This window comes from Taudactylus pleione, unplaced genomic scaffold (genome assembly GCF_031769625.1).
Source record: "Taudactylus pleione unplaced genomic scaffold, aTauple2 ptg000201l, whole genome shotgun sequence".
Lineage (NCBI taxonomy): Eukaryota > Metazoa > Chordata > Amphibia > Anura > Myobatrachidae > Taudactylus > Taudactylus pleione.
The window spans coordinates 48,523,045-48,539,617 of NW_028284603.1; the positions used below are offsets into that span (position 1 = coordinate 48,523,045).

A 16,573-nucleotide genomic window follows, 5' to 3' on the forward strand; every position below is an offset into this window, starting at 1 on the left:
ACCGACATATTGAGCAGCCGATTGGTAACTGTTTATAGCTTACCTAATCGGCCGCTCGGTCAGTCGCAATGTCTTTTATATGTTCACCCAGTTTAAGAATAATGTGAGTCCCTTTTGAATGTTAAGAGGGCCACCCAGCACAGCCCCCAAAGTGTATCAGTCTGCCTATCACTGGCATAGGCCAAATGGCTGAATGTAATAAGATCAGGAGATGTAAGAGAAGGTAAGGTTTAGTGATTTCAGTGATTTGTGACAGGTAAAAAAAGGACAAATTAGTCCGAAACTCACTGAAAACTCACCAGAAAATGGCTCAGACTACTGTACATCCATTGTGAGCTATCTGTCCAGGTAGAACATTATGAGCCACATTACACATATGTATTACTGTGTACCTGATTAATACTCTATTAAGGTCCTCTAAACATAATAAAAGTAGGGATGTGAAGGCTCGGTTTTACTCGGATTTACTCGGTTCTTATCGCCACTTTACCGCAAATTCGGATTTATTATATTGGCTATCCAAAACACATGATAGGCGATAGCCAATAAAATGCCGTTTAAAGATCCGAGTAAATCCGAGTAAAACCGAACCCGCTCACCCCTAAATAAAAGTAGTAATGAGCCACAAATATTTAAATATCTTATTGTTGGGCAACTAAGTTTAAAAATAATATTTAAATTTATGTAGACAATAATATTTTAATGTTAATTAGGGCCATAGTAATCAATTAATGAAACTCACTGGAAACTTGCCAGAAACTCACCAGTTTTTTCAAGCTCAGAGGCTATTGTACCCCCCCACCCCATGGTCTGATTTCCAATGATTTTGCCCCTCCCCTACTGAACAGGAAAGGGCAAAAAGAGTTTTTCTCCACCCTTGGAATATTCCCATCAGTAGTTACAAAAATTTGCAGTTGCCAACATGAATCTGCCACATAATGTTGTCAGAGGGTATCATCAATCACGTTTATGTAGGGTAACATACTGTAAATTCTAAATGTAGCCATGGGGTGGGTATATAGGTGTGCTTATTGTCAGGTGCAGGGGCACATAAGAACACAGGTTGTCATGCAATTCTGTACAGAGCTATGCTTAAAAAAGCATTCTACAGGAGTCTGTAGTGCAATACACTTGGTGTTAATGGCAGTAATCCAAGAGTAATCTCATGTAAATGAACTGTGCAATTTAATAGCTTTGAGAATGATGCGTTATCCAACGTCAAGCATGAGTCAGGTGAAACATTAACAGCTTTGCCACCTCACCTAAAGTCAATTGTCCCTTGGGCTCAAACCCAGTGCCAGTAATACCTGTATAATTTGGCTACATTTTATCTATGCAGAGTATCAAAGACAGTTTAGCTAATATGTATTTCCACTAAATGTTACTTTTATATTTCACAATCAGTTACACAGATATGTGAGAAAAAGCTCCAATGAGAGTGTATGTAATATTTATTTATGGCTCTCTTTCCGTAAAAGAGACCTGGATTATACAGCAAAGTCACTTTTATGAAAGGTTATTCATTAGCTCAGAATAACTGTAATGAAGAGTTTCCATGCATTAGCCTATTGTATAACTGTCCTTGAGATTATGTAGAATAATATCTCACAAATGATATGTTTTGACTGCCTGCCTATGTGTAAATGATAAATATAATGTTCGGATCAATACATACTCAGGAGATAATGCACTTTATCATCGGAAATTGGGCACTAATAGTTTTATCTTATAGATATGATACTTAACTGTCAGCATTGTGTGTATGATATAAAGGAGCCAGGTCACCTCTGTAGTCTAGCTAGTATTACAAAGCAGCCCCACAATATATATTCAATAATTTATGCTTAATCCTGAGCACAGTGCTAGTAAATATAGGCTACTGCAGAGTCTAAAGTATCGGTGGTCTTCACCAGGGACCCCTGCAGGGGGTTTTGGCTCCATGATAGTAAGGTTGCGGGCCCCTGACTGGGTATCTAATGCAAAGGGATGGTGGATACTGAAGGAACTGAAGGTAGGCAGTAAACTGTGCGCCATGAGGCATACTGAAGAGTGCTTGCCAGAAACAGGTCAGAAACAAGTGGACAATGTGGTACTAGGAAGTCACTAGAAGCAGAACCAAGGGAGCAGGCAGGAGAATCGTCAGATGGACCGGACCAGAACACAGGTAAGTACACTGGGAGGTCTAGCAGAACAGATCAGGTAGTGACCCTAATACTCTGGCACTGTATAGTGCTCAAAGACTTACTTATATAGGGAGTAGATTCAAATTTGGTGCCACATTACATGTACCACTTAGCCTGCCATTGATGGGCTACCATCACATATGTATCTGACACTCTGAATTTATGACAGGAGGTGGTGCTAGGGACAGAAGGATCTCTTTCATGGCAACAACAAAAAAGTGGAGTGAGCAAACACTCAAGTGACATCCCTTGTGAAATGACTAAACCTCACATAAGGGGAGTGGAGCTTTGTAGGAAGAGGTGCTTTGTGCCTGCCACTTAATATAAGATCACAAATCTCACCTTAATGTCATGCTAATTGCAAGAAACTTGTTTGTTCATCACAAGTTCAAACTAGACTAATCACAACTAAAGTGTAAAAAGTGTATACATGGGTGCAGTGTGTGCAGTGTGTGTCTCCTCATTGGGTGCTACACAGGAACTATTATCCTGCTCAGCTGTGAGAGTTCTCATCCCCCCCCTTGGAGCACCTACTGCAAGTAAAACTGACATCCCCCCTTCTCCATACTGTTCCATCCCTGCATTTGTCGATGCAGCTCCCACTCACTGATAGGCTGATAGCTGCATCCTCAGGAGGAGAAGTTTTGATTCTAGCCTATCAGGGACAAGTCATCAGGTACACAGACGGACTCTAGCTCCTCTATCTCCACTGCAGTAGAGATGGCCATCAAAGGGTCCACCATCGATGGTGCCATCTGTGTTTTACATTGATGGCAGGAAACAATTGACAGCGAACCATGTATGGCTTGCACCAACGATAATCGTCACCATCACAGTGCAGCTGGGAGGCCTGAATCATGGATTTGGGCTTCTATTTCCACTTTAATTTTTTTTTAAAAGCTATCACTAGTTGGAAGGTTTAGGACTTATCTCCTATAATAATTATACCCCTTAAAGTGAGTTAAACTATACTGTATTTGTTCCTTTACAAAGAACATATGGAATTTCCACAAATTAAATAAAAGCACTCTGCTAATAGGATTTAAGAAGCCATGGAAAATAAAAACAAAATTGCATTAACAACTTCACCTTTAATAACACTTAAACAGCATTTATTTATTTCTTGTCCAAACAGCTAATTGTTCCTGAGTACAGCTTATTAATAACTACCCATGTATAATGATCATCTTATGTACACAAGTCCATCTGGGGATACTAACCCACCCGATGTATGTCTAATAAACCAATAACAAGTATAGTACTCTCTGAATCTTACCTTCTCCTTTGATATCATGTGGAAAACCAATGACAGCTGTTTCTGGTACATTATGATGACCTGCCTGCAAATGAAATTGAAATTGATAAATCTACCAATTTATGTATAAAACATGTATAGTGCAAACAATTGTATACTAGGTACATGGATATGTGCTGTATATGCCGTGTTTTGTTTGGGGTGATTTTGTACCATATATGACAAGTACATGTACTAGATTTCTGGAGATGTAATAACTGTAAGGTCTGGCTGTGGGATCATACTAAAGATTCACGTAGATGTAATATTTTTTTGTGTGTGATCTGCTCTAATCTGCATAGAGAGCCCAGGATTGCACATTAAACAAAAATCATTGCAAAAACGTTACTCTGCCCAGACCAGTATATGGAGAATCTAACCACACTGTTGTTAATACAAGAAAATGGTACATTATTTATTTTCCTCTAATTCCCACTTTCTGCCCTCACTTTCAGATATCACTGGATCTCTTCATGGCACCCATAGCTTGTGGGTGATGATGTGTGGTGTGGGAACTTTGCCAACTCAGGGCCTGACTCAGAGCCGGACGCTCTGACAAGAGCGCTCGCTCTGAATCAGGGCCGTCCTACCTATTATTGGAGCAGCCTCTTGGCCGCTTGCATAGCTGTGGGTGACCACCCACAGCTTTTGCGAGCGGCCAAAAAGATGGTCGTGATGGTCAAGACCATCGCGACCATCGGGCTTGCGACGAGACCCTGCGGTAGGGTCTCGTTGCCGCAAGCCCAGGAGTGCTTTTGGCTCTATCAGAGCCAAAAGCGCTCCCACTGACATCACTAGTGATGTCAGTGGGGCCGGCCCCAGACGTAGGGGTTCCCATGGGAACGCCTCCGTCTGGGCACCAAAGGGGGTGTGCTGTCACTCACCATCGACAGCACGCTCCCTTTGGTGCAAGACCCATAGCGACGGCTTGGCTGTCGCTATTCGGGTCTCGCGCATGTGCAAGATGGAGCTCCCTCCGTCGTGCGAATGCGCACTAGGGCACCATCGACCCACTTGCGAGCGCTCAGCGCTCGTGAGCGGGTCTGAATCAGGCCCTCAGTGCATACTAGTATAAAACGCTGTTCCATTATACTAATATAATTGTAAAATAATAAAAAAAAACACAGACAATTGTTAAATAAAATTTTGCTGAAAATATTGAAATTAAAATTATTTAATTTAAAAAATGCTTTTTCTTCCCAGGGCAAGCTTCAGCATATCTCAGGGATAAGGGGTATCACCTAGCCTTGTGACAGATGGAGGCCCGAAGACCTTTGCCACCTAAGGGACTTCCACTGGTCAGGGGATAAAAGGGCCTGTCTCTGGGGTACATGAGCACCTTGCACATATTTTGGCACTGAGCATAAGGCACTTTTTAAAAAACCGAAAATACCTTGGTGCCATAACAGCCCTAGACTACTTCCACTGTATAAGAATTGATTGTTTTAAGTGCGGTAGGAAAAAAACTGTTGTATGATTACAGAATGTTAGAAGCAATAACAGTCGCACAAGAACAATAACTCACGATTTAGAAATTAGCAGTTAGCAGGGACCCTCCTAATATACTATCAAAAAATATTGTTGAGGGGTGCTACCACTGACAGCTATAGAATATATATGAACACAAAAAGAGAAGGAAAATTAACTGTCATGGGTGGTGCACCACCCATGACAGTTCATTTTCCTTCTCTTTTTGTGATTACAGAATGTACTATCAAACAAAACAAGGGGGGCAGTACCGCACAATGGAATATCTGGGAAAAGTAATCTATGATATCATGTAATCTTATTATCTGTCTATCTCCCTTGTAACTGGAAAACAATTACCCACTGTCAGGGAGTATTTCCATCCTACTTATAGGTCTTATGTGGTATACTAGTAGGCAAGCCAGTGGTGCTCCCCAGAGTCACTATTATGTGGAGGCACACATCTATAAGGGAAAGACTTAGTAACATTTAACTTTTAATATTTAAACATTAAAATATATATGAAGCATTACTAAAAAACAACAAATATTCATATACAAATGGCAAATAGAACATTTCTACACTGCAAAAGCCAAAATATTTCTATCACAATGTAAATAAATATCTAAGCAGTTTCATACTGCAATATGGCTGCCGGCTACAGCTCCCCTATGGAAGGGTGTTCCTCTCAAAACAATATAGGGAAGTAATGATTTTATGTTAAATGCAGAAACATTTGTCTCCTTACGATATCAGAAATAAACCAGTAAGATATTACATAATCATATATACATATCCTGTAAGGCAAACGGCAGCAAGTACATGCATCTCCAGGTTAACGCCTTTGATTTCAGGAATTTATCCACAAAATAGTCACATTTACATATCCAGTGAAACACACAAATTTGCAAGTACACGTGTCTCCAAATTAACTTCCCATGTATCAGTAAAATAATATCATATAGTCATATAAAAGTATCCTGAAAAGTAAACGCCTGAAAATTATATCTTCATTAGAACAAATGTATGGAAAACTTTACTTTTGTAAAACATGTACAATCTTTTATTTATCTTAATACCCCCTATACACATATATGCAGCAAGATGATATCTTACCTGGAACCAATATACGCGCATATGCAGAAAAATATATTTTACTTAGAGCCAATGTATGGAAAACATGACTAACATAGAGCATGTATTATTTTTGCTTATATCCATTACATCCTGGGCCTGATTCAGAGATGGACGGAATTGCACAGGCACATACAAGCGGCTGTGCAAATCCGTCCATTTAAAATGCAAATGCAGAAGGAGATGTCACACACCTCCTTGCTGCATTTGCGTGATCCCAGCGCTGCGATCCAAGTCGCAGCCTGGGGTCACCATCGGTCTCCATCGAAACAATCGTGATCATCGGTCGCGATTGTTGTCGATGTTCCATTGGCCAGGCTGCGGGAGCTAATGCTTAATTAGATCCAGCAACAGATGTATGCACAAGCTTCATTGGCTAGCGACCTGGCAGAAGTGCATGAAAAAGTGGTGAAATCATCCTGAACCTCTAAAAAGTGGCAACTAAAATAGTAGGACAGTATAGAAGGCTATTAGTGAACACTAGCAAGGTATTGGAGGTAGTTAAATGGTTGATTTTTCCATATTTTATTAATGGTGTTAAAAAGATAGCCGGACAATTAAAGTGTAAAGTTTCAGTGTTTTTATACAAGTTTGAAAAATGTTGGAAAAAACCCTTGTAACTCCCAACTCCAAGTTTAAAACCCCATTTCTCATCAATAAAACACTCAACATACAAGTCCCATGTCATTAACACCTCTCCAAACATGTCCCCCATCATTTACACCTCCACGTACTTGTCCCACATCATATACACCTCCACATACTTGTCCCACATAATTTACACCTCACCATATATGTCCCCCATCATTTACACCTCCACATACCTGTCCCACATAATTTACACCTCCACATACCTGTCCCACATCATTGACACCTCCACATACATGTCCCACATAACTTACACCCCCACATACTTGTCCCACATCATTTACACCTCCACATACCTGTCCCACATCAGTTACACCTCACCATACATGTCCCCCATCATTTACACCTCACCATACCTGTCCCACATCATTTACACCTCCAATTACCTGTCCCACATCAGTTACACCTCACCATACATGTCCCCCATCATTTACACCTCACCATACATGTCCCCCATCATTTACACCTCACCATACCTGTCACACATCATTTACACCTCCAATTACCTGTCCCACATCAGTTACACCTCACCATACATGTCCCCCATCAGTTACACCTCACCATACATGTCCCCCATCATTTACACCTCACCATACATGTCTCACATCACTTAACCCATTTTTGAGCTTTTTAGAGAAAACCATTAAATACATAACATGTCTTTATTGGACAAATTATGCTATTCATACCCCTCCAAGTCCATGATTATTCATTGGGAGGAGTGTGTCAGAGGTTCTACACTGTGTCCTGACATTTTTTACATTCAAATAAAGGTTTACCCACCATTTCACCTGCTCAGGAGGGTGCGCACAAAAAAACACATATGCTGTTGAAAATCTGTATTGTCACTTTTTCATGGCAAAACAGATTTTAGTTGCGCCATTATTTAGCAATTCCCATCTGCAAGGTCTTTCTCTGCTTCAGCAGTATCCTAGTGGCGTTTCACTGTAATATGCTCATATTTACAATTGGCAGAGATGAAGCAAAGCCTTGCATCCCTTTGGCAGGTATAAGTATTGCTAGGCTTGCCATATTATACCTTTAATTTGGGACAAGTAAATTACACAGGTTCTGTAGCTGATTAAAACCAGGTGAAATGGAGACTTGGGGGGTATATTTACTAAAGTGCGAGTTTTTAGAAATGGGGCCCCTAGCAGCCAACAGATTCTAGCTATTATTTGCTAGAAGGTGCTAGATAAATGGATATGTGTTAATAAACCTACAGCCGGGATGCTGGCTGCCGAAATACCGAACCACAGCCAGAAGACCAGCGCTGGAATTCCGACAAGAGTAGAGATGCCGACGCCGGAATCCCGACAGCCGGCATCCCGATCATGAATATAGCAGGGCGGGTTAGCTATTATCCGGGGGGGGGGGGGATTGGAGTGTTAGGTTTAGGCACCACGGGGGGACTTAGGTTTAGGCTGCTGGAGGGGGGTAATTAGGGTTAGGCTGCTGGAGGGGGGTAATTAGGGTTAGGCTGCGGTCAGGGGGGTTAGGGTTAGACACCACCAGGGAGGAGGTTAGGTACTAAGGGGGAAGGGATAGGCACTAAGTGGGAAGGGTTAGGTTTAGGCACTAACCAGGAGGGTTAGGGTGCGGGGTAGGGAGGGTTAGTGTTAGGATACAGGAAAGGAGGGTTAGGGTTAGTGGGTGAACAGGGCAGGGTTACAGTATTTAATGTCCCCCTGTAGGGATTGTCAGCATCGGGATGACAGGCGGCATCCCAAGTGCCAGTATTTTATACCAAACCCAGATAAATGTTACAAAGAATCTCATTGGTTGCTATGGGCAACATCTCTACTTCTGAAAATCCGCACTTTAGTAAATATACCCCCTGATGTCAACCTGACACAGGACCTGTGGCATTCATTTGTGTCCCGAATTAAAGGGATGATATGGCAAGCAAGTATTGCCCCATATTTTGCCTGTTCATTTGTTTCATACATAGTTTTGATGCTGTAGGACATGTATATAACAATTATTTTAATATACGGAAACAATTTAAAGAAAATGATGATGTCGTACATACCAAAGCATCTTCAATTTCTGCAGTGCCAAGCCGGTGCCCACTGATGTTTATCACGTCATCCATTCTACCTGTTATCTGGTAATAACCTTCCTTTGACCTGTACGCTCCATCCCCAGTAAAATAATAGCCTGGAAGAATTAACAATGTGTAATACAAAGTACAATAAGGTAATCAATTCTATAAGTTATTCTTTAATCACTGTAACTGGAAAAAAAATGCTTCTGCATGTGCAGAATGGGTCTTGATTGATCGCCTCTGCTATGCCTCTGCCTGATTGACAGGCGGATGCATTTACGGGGTGGAGCAGGGGTGGGCGACGGCCTGTGTTCCTGGAAATGGGGGCGTATCATCACCTCGTTTTCTGGGCGTGGCAAGACCAGGCTTACTCAGCTAGCTGGCGCTGTCCACTATCGGTATCTCAGCCTGCGACATTGGTAATGCAATGCAATGCTGGGTGTCAGGCCCCTCCTGCTGCATTTGCATATTTGCACGGACGGAATTGCAAAGCTGCTTGTGTGCAGCTTTGCAATTCCGTCCTCTGCTGAATCAACCCCTTAATTCCCATATTAGCACCGATATGCAGCAGGTGATCATTCATTCCCATATTAGCACTGATATGCAGCAGGTGATCCTTCATTCCCATATTAGCACTGAGATGCAGCAGGTGATCCTTCATTCCCATATTAGCACTGATATGCAGCAGGTGATCCTTCATTCCTATATTAGCACGGAGATGCAGCAGGCAATCCTTCATTCCTATATTAGCACTGATATGCAGCAGGCGATCCTTCATTCCTATATTAGCACTGATATTCAGCAGGTGATCCTTCATTCCTATATTAGCACTGAGATGCAGCAGGTGATCCTTCATTCCCATATTAGCACTGATATGCAGCAGGTGATCCTTCATTCCTATATTAGCACTGAGATGCAGCAGGTGATCCTTCATTCCTATATTAGCACTGAGATGCAGCAGGTGATCCTTCATTCCCATATTAGCACTGATATTCAGCAGGTGATCCTTCATTTACATATTAGCACTGAGATGCAGCAGGTGATCCTTCATTTACATATTAGCACTGATATGCAGCAGGTGATCCTTCATTTACATATTAGCACTGAGATGCAGCAGGTGATCCTTCATTTACATATTAGCACTGATATGCAGCAGGTGATCCTTCATTTACATATTAGCACTGAGATGCAGCAGGTGATCCTTCATTTACATATTAGCACTGAGATGCAGCAGGTGATCCTTCATTTACATATTAGCACTGATATGCAGCAGGTGATCCTTCATTTACATATTAGCACTGATATGTAGCAGGTGACCCTTCATTCCCATATTAGCACTGAGATGCAGCAGTTGATCCTTCATTCCCATATTAGCACTGATATGTAGCAGGTGACCCTTCATTTACATATTAGCACTGAGATGCAGCAGGTGATCCTTCATTCCCATATTAGCACTGAGATGCAGCAGGTGATCCTTCATTCCCATATTAGCACTGAGATGCAGCAGGTCATCCTTCATTCCCATATTAGCACTGAGATGCAGCAGGTGATCCTTCATTCCCATATTAGCACTGAGATGCAGCAGGTGATCCTTCATTTACATATTAGCACTGAGATGCAGCAGGTGATCCTTCATTCCCATATTAGCACTGATATGCAGCAGGCGATCCTTCATTCCCATATTAGCACTGAGATGCAGTAGGCAGCCACATTTTTTGTAACTGGTGGTAGTATTATATATGTGCTGGTTGTTGGATATTTGATAAAAAGACAAATTGTTATTTTTCATGACATTTAAAGGTGTGCTGGCTTTCCTAGTGTTTGCTGGATACAGTTATAGAAATATATGAGGGTGGTTCAATAAAGGTAACAAGACCTCTCACTGCACATTTATTCAACTCGTACATTTACATATAATCAATAGTATGACCTTGGTACAGATTATTTTTCCACATAGTAGCCATACTTGTCCAAGCATTTGATCCAACAGTACACACACCAAGACATCTATCCCGGCATAGAAGAAATCAGTGTTAAGCACCTGAAGCTAGGACACGACGGCTGCAGAACTTCACCGTTGGTTGTTGGGGATGATGCGTGTTTCCATGTCATGGATGCCTACTTCATCTCCGGTGTCACATGATGCACCCACGTTTGATTGTCTGTAACAATACGCTGCAGGAACTGCACTCTCTCCTCATGGTACTGAGTCAAGTGCATGAGAGAGACAATCCCATTCTATTGGTTTTGTAAACTTCTGCAAGTTGCTTCGGTATCCAGCGTGAGCACTTTTTCCTGTATCCCAGTTGCTCATGAACAATGTTTTGCACAGAACCCACTGAGATGTTAAGTTCATCAGCAATATCCCTAACTGGAATGCGTCTGTCCTCCTGAATCAGACCTTCAATGCTGCGCAATTGTCATCTGTGGTGGACATGCTTGGCCGTCCAGATCGCTGCTCATCTTGAACGTGTGTCCTGCCGTTATCAAAGGCAATGCACCAAACCCAAACCTGTTTCCATGACATGACGTTATCACCGTACACCTCGACAAGTTGGCGATGAATTTCAGCTGCTTATGTGCCCTTTAGACGTAGAAATCTGATCACACTACACACCTCAATGTTTGACCATGTTTCCACCAGCGGTCTGCAGATCGCCCGTACACACTTGTCGATGGACATATATGTCTGCAGACTTATCTGTCCATCGGCTGTGCAGCACAGCCAATGCCATATGTCTATGAACAACGCAGTTCACAGACATATCGCCTGTACACACATAAATTGATCGCCCAATATATCGGCCAGTATGTACCCAGCATTAATGTATCTGGATGAGATGAGACTGAATTGTTACTGGAGGCGTGGCTTCACGGACAGTACTGGGAACACTAAAAATCTTTATTTCTGAAAAATGAGGTTTCCTTGTAGTGTAAAGTAACTTATTAAACACTGCTCCTGATAGTTTCATGTATTTCAATAAATGTTTTTTTTTATATACAGTATATATATTTGCGACCAATCGGGTGCAGTCATCTTTAGCAGTTTTGCAGTAGCCACTATCAACTTTACATTTACACCAGGGTCAGAGCTGACACAAGCCCATTCCCTTCAAGAAGCTGCGTTTGACAGATTTCGATGCTCACACCACATCATTACTATACTTTCATTGTGACTGTATGTCCACTGCGGTCACATTCAGTCCTATTTCACGGGATTACATGACCAATCCAGCTCCGGTCTTTTGCAGGTCTCAAGTCAGACATAAACAAAAAGACTCAGATTCCAAAATATTGCACATGCACAGTGCGAAAGATTGCAATGTTAGACATAAAAGCATCTGAAATTGTGCTTAAAACTGACTCTGAATAAAGCCCTGAGCTTGTACCATGCAGTGCTCATTTAGAACCTAGTCACGGCCATGGCCGTAGAGAGCCTTGTGAGCCCCTCAGCCCGGTGCAAATCCAGGGGGAGGCGCAATCAGTGGAGTGGAGACTGCTGCTCTCTCACTGCAGCCCAACACACAGCAGCATGACAGGTAAGAGGGAGGGGGAGGGCGGCGGCATACCTGGGTAATTAGTACCCGCACCCCCCTCTCAGCTCCCCTGGTCACACCATAAAAAACAAGGAAACTTCAAGTTGTCAGGTCTTACATAGACTATTATTACCTGGATAGGTTTTGAAGTAAGCATCAACAAATCTCTGATGATCTCCATATATGGATCTGGCCATACCAGGCCATGGTTGTGCAATACACAGTGCACCAGAAACATCTCCACCTTCAATAACCTTCCCCTACCAATAGAAACACAAGACGAATAGTCATTACTACAGTATTAACCTTGATTTATAGCATCAACATATCGTGCAGAGCTTCAAGGGAGAACATACAAAATCCACACAGACAGAGCCCATGACCCACAGAACTGTGAAGCAGTAATGCCAAGCACCCTAGTTATGGTCCTTTCTAGGATCATATGCCATCCAACTTACACACACACAGGAAACTGAATGTTTGTATGGATCTAGATTTTGTATGACATCTATTCTTCAACCTGTTTGATACAATCGCCCCCAATAACTAATACAATTACTATTCTCTGTTTCTTCTGTTTAAGGGCACACATGCATGTGTTTCAATATTGTATTTGCCTAAGGATCGGCTATGTGCTGAATCTACATGCATATTACTGTGCATATATAATATACTAAATTGCCTGTATATGCTTCAAATTCACCAATATTTTATATCATATTTAGAAGTCTCAAAATATGTTTTTTGTCAATAGTTTATGAATTACACAGTCTATACAGCAGATTAATATGTGATTTATTCTGATCCAGTCACCACCATAGTCAGAATTTATCACATAATCTGCTGTCCAAGCGTTGTCCTATAAGCAAGTACACTGAGGAGGTTGTCTCAGGCAGCAGGTTTCAGGAACTAAAAAATATTGGGAATCAATTTAAAAATGTGCATTTTCTGGCTAGCAGCGTCTCATTTGCAGCTTCGGATTTAACAGTTTTATTATAAAAGCTTAATTCAATACCATATGAGTCTGAAACTACAGTTTTCCCATATCAATGTTACTGGAGCCTCATACCACTACTCTGTGCTGTTGGGGACCCTGTTTTTTACTCTATTTAACTCTCAGGCCCCCATTTACCAACAAACGTAAATACCAGCTGAATTTTTTGTTTGTATCACTGTGATACTAATGAAAAATTTACTTGTATTTACCAATACTTACCCCTCCGGCGAGGTCCCGCGAAGTACTCGTCCTCGGCGAGGTCCTCCGGTGGGCTCCCGGCAGCCTAATGCTGCCAGCAACAGGGCTCCAGTGTTATGGTGCATACACACTAGACGGTAGAGGTACGACAATGTGCCTACACTGAACGATATGTCGTTCAGTGCAGGCACCCTCTCTCATAACCGAACATGCCCAATCTGTCGTTATTGGCAAGTTGGCCTGCATGTTCAGGCGATGATAGATGTCGAAAATGACCAGCGGGAGCGTACATCGTTGGTCGTTTTCAAAATTTTTCTGTACGATTTATGAACGATTAATGAGCGATTGAACGATAACGATATCGTTCAATCGCTCATTTTAATCGTCTAGTGTGTACGCACCATTATGCACATGCGCGACCGTCTGTCTGCGCATGTGCATGAAATGAGGACCCGGCAGTGCCTGGAAGGCTTTGCCAAAGCTGGAAAGGCACCGCCGGGTCTCCATTGCCGGCAATGAGAACCGCATCGCTCTCACCATCTAAAAGATGGCGAGAGTGATGCTGTGACAAGAAGGGAGCGTTAAAGAGGTTATGCTTTGTTGGTAAATGGGGGCCTCAGTCCCCATCTTACTGCATACCTCTATTACCATAACCCTGCCCTCACAAACGTAATCCCATGACTGGACAGGTCAATTCCTCCCGCAAGATCAGCACACTCATCTCCTGAGGATATACTACCGGTTAGCATACCCCCATCATCTGCTAAATTTAGGAGGAAAAAATTATAACATAAAGGATCAAATTGGTAACATCCATGTGTGGCATCTTTTATGGAGTGTGCCACATTTTACACATGTTGTGCATGTAACTTACAATTAGCAGCAATATACAGATGTGTCCTCATGTACCTATGCTGTATGTGCCATATAACAGGAGACGCGTGGCGTTACTTAGACGCTCCACCATGGGTGGTAGTTCCAGTGCTTGAGTACAGTTTCCCAAATTTTGCATCTTATTTCGCTTATCTGTACTAAGTAATGTACTAAGGATTAGTATTTTTTGTCACAAATTAATCGGTATAAAATAGCAGATGAAGCATGAAGATGATTGGTGCGAGTCACTCGTACAGGACCGCTGTCATTTGTCGGGTCTACTTGGCGTGATTTGAGGATAGGTGTATGCAGACAAATCCGTATGTTGGTATACCGTATAAATGTGAGATGTGTTGGTACAGAAACGTATGCCGAGAAATAGATGCCTGTCTGTCTTTCTTCTTGGCCCATGTCACAGAATGCACATTTTTAATTCACACTTACATTTTCACTTAGGAGTGTAGGTCTTATTCCAAAGTAAGGCCTCATCGCCATTGCCGGGATGACCTCAGCATCTTGTTCAGAGGGCCGGGGGGAAATGCAGATTCCTCCGGTTTCTGTAAAGCAGTATGAACTCATTAGCCAACACTAAATGTGGAGGAAGAGGCACATGTTTAAGAGCAATATGCAATATACATAAAATCTATTGCTACTAAGGGATAACTGTGAAACTAAGCAGTAATGTTTTGGCACAATGTACCGACCCTCAAGTCAACTGCACTCCGTAACTTACACATATTCACATACAGTATCATAGCCGAGAATTACTTTACGCATTGCACCTACCCATAGCCTCCATTTCCTTGATTTCTGAGCCTTTACCATAAGCAAGTACCCTCCCTTGATTAGAGAATAGGAGTTATATTTACTAAAATGAGAGTATTTAGAAGTGGAGAATTTACCTGTAGCAAGCAATTAGATTCTAGCTATTATCTTCTATAAGGTGCTAGTTAAATGTTAAGTAGAATCTGATTGGTTACTATGGGCAACATCTCCATTTCTAAAAACTCTCACTTTAGTAAATATACCCCTAGGACTCAAGCCAACCTCTACATGCGTTTAGAACCTTTACAAAATGGGCACATACTCATGGGTGGGTGTCCATCTGCCTGCGGCATGTTGCCCTGTGCTACATTCACTGGAAGTGAAGACAGTATGAGCAGACCACAGAGAAGTGATCAGTACAGCATAATGACAACCATACTACCAATGCTAGGAATACCAGGCAAACCAAAAGTTGCATTGTAGTAGTATTGAACAATACACTGTATTCCTAACTGGATATCCAGGATCTGTTATAAGTATCTTAACGCCTGCACTATCATCCCTATATAACATCATATCTTTTCATCTTAATTTTGATCATTTTGCAAATCCATTTAACACTCCATTATAACCATCCAAGCAAATTGTGGAATGTATATTCTCTCCCCGTATTTGCGTGGGTTTCTTTCAGGTGCTCCGTTCCCAAACTCCAAAACCATACTGGTAGGCTAATTAGCTTCTGACTAGTGTGTAACTGTGTATGTCTGTGTGTGCGATATTAATAACTGTTAACTCAACCAGTCTGTGCTATCATGATTCTGTATTTCCCTATAGCAGTATTGGACTAGGCAGGCGTCTACATTTTTTAAATTGAAGTCTTGAACTCTGCAGAGTCCACTAATGTAAAATTCCAGCTATTTTTTAAGGAATAAACCCTTCACTCCACCCAAGTGACAAAGCCATGGGTGTATCACTTTCTAATATGGTTCTACTGATCTCTGCAATGTGCTAAAATGATAAAACTTCAGATTTTATTGAATTTCTTTATATGATGAGATAGTTTTGTATTTTATATACATTATTAATACCTCTTCTAACATAGAGGTGGCAAAGCAAGTATATAAAAATTATTTACATAGAAAATAATAAACTCAAATTTACATAGCAAATAATAAACGCAAACATTGAGTTTTATTCCAGAACAGGAGACAAGACTAAGTCACATCTTTAAATTAATTTAATTTACTTAATGGTGACATTTATTATATAATCTATGTCTTTGAAATCAGGGCTTTAACTACTAAATGATTTTAATGACAAATGAAACCTCAAATCCCAGAGTCCTTTCATTAGAACAAAAGTAAAAATAATGAACGGCTGTACTGTAAGCAGCCATTTGTAACAATTAAGTAAGCCTCTGCAAAGTGAACT

General features: G+C 41.5%; 1 protein-coding gene across 2 annotated transcripts in view; it reads right to left on the minus strand.

Annotated features, from left to right (window-relative positions):
- Positions 1–16,573, minus strand: part of ACSS1 (acyl-CoA synthetase short chain family member 1) — a 158,699-nt gene that overhangs the window by 14,058 nt on the left and 128,068 nt on the right. For both annotated transcript variants that reach the window (XM_088477360.1, XM_088477359.1), the window contains 4 exons: positions 14,822–14,934; positions 12,443–12,569; positions 8,759–8,886; positions 3,460–3,523 (listed from right to left, as the gene is read on the minus strand). In XM_088477360.1, the coding sequence (XP_088333486.1) occupies positions 3,460–3,523; positions 8,759–8,886; positions 12,443–12,569; positions 14,822–14,934 (432 nt within the window). The remainder of the gene's footprint in view (positions 1–3,459; positions 3,524–8,758; positions 8,887–12,442; positions 12,570–14,821; positions 14,935–16,573) is intronic.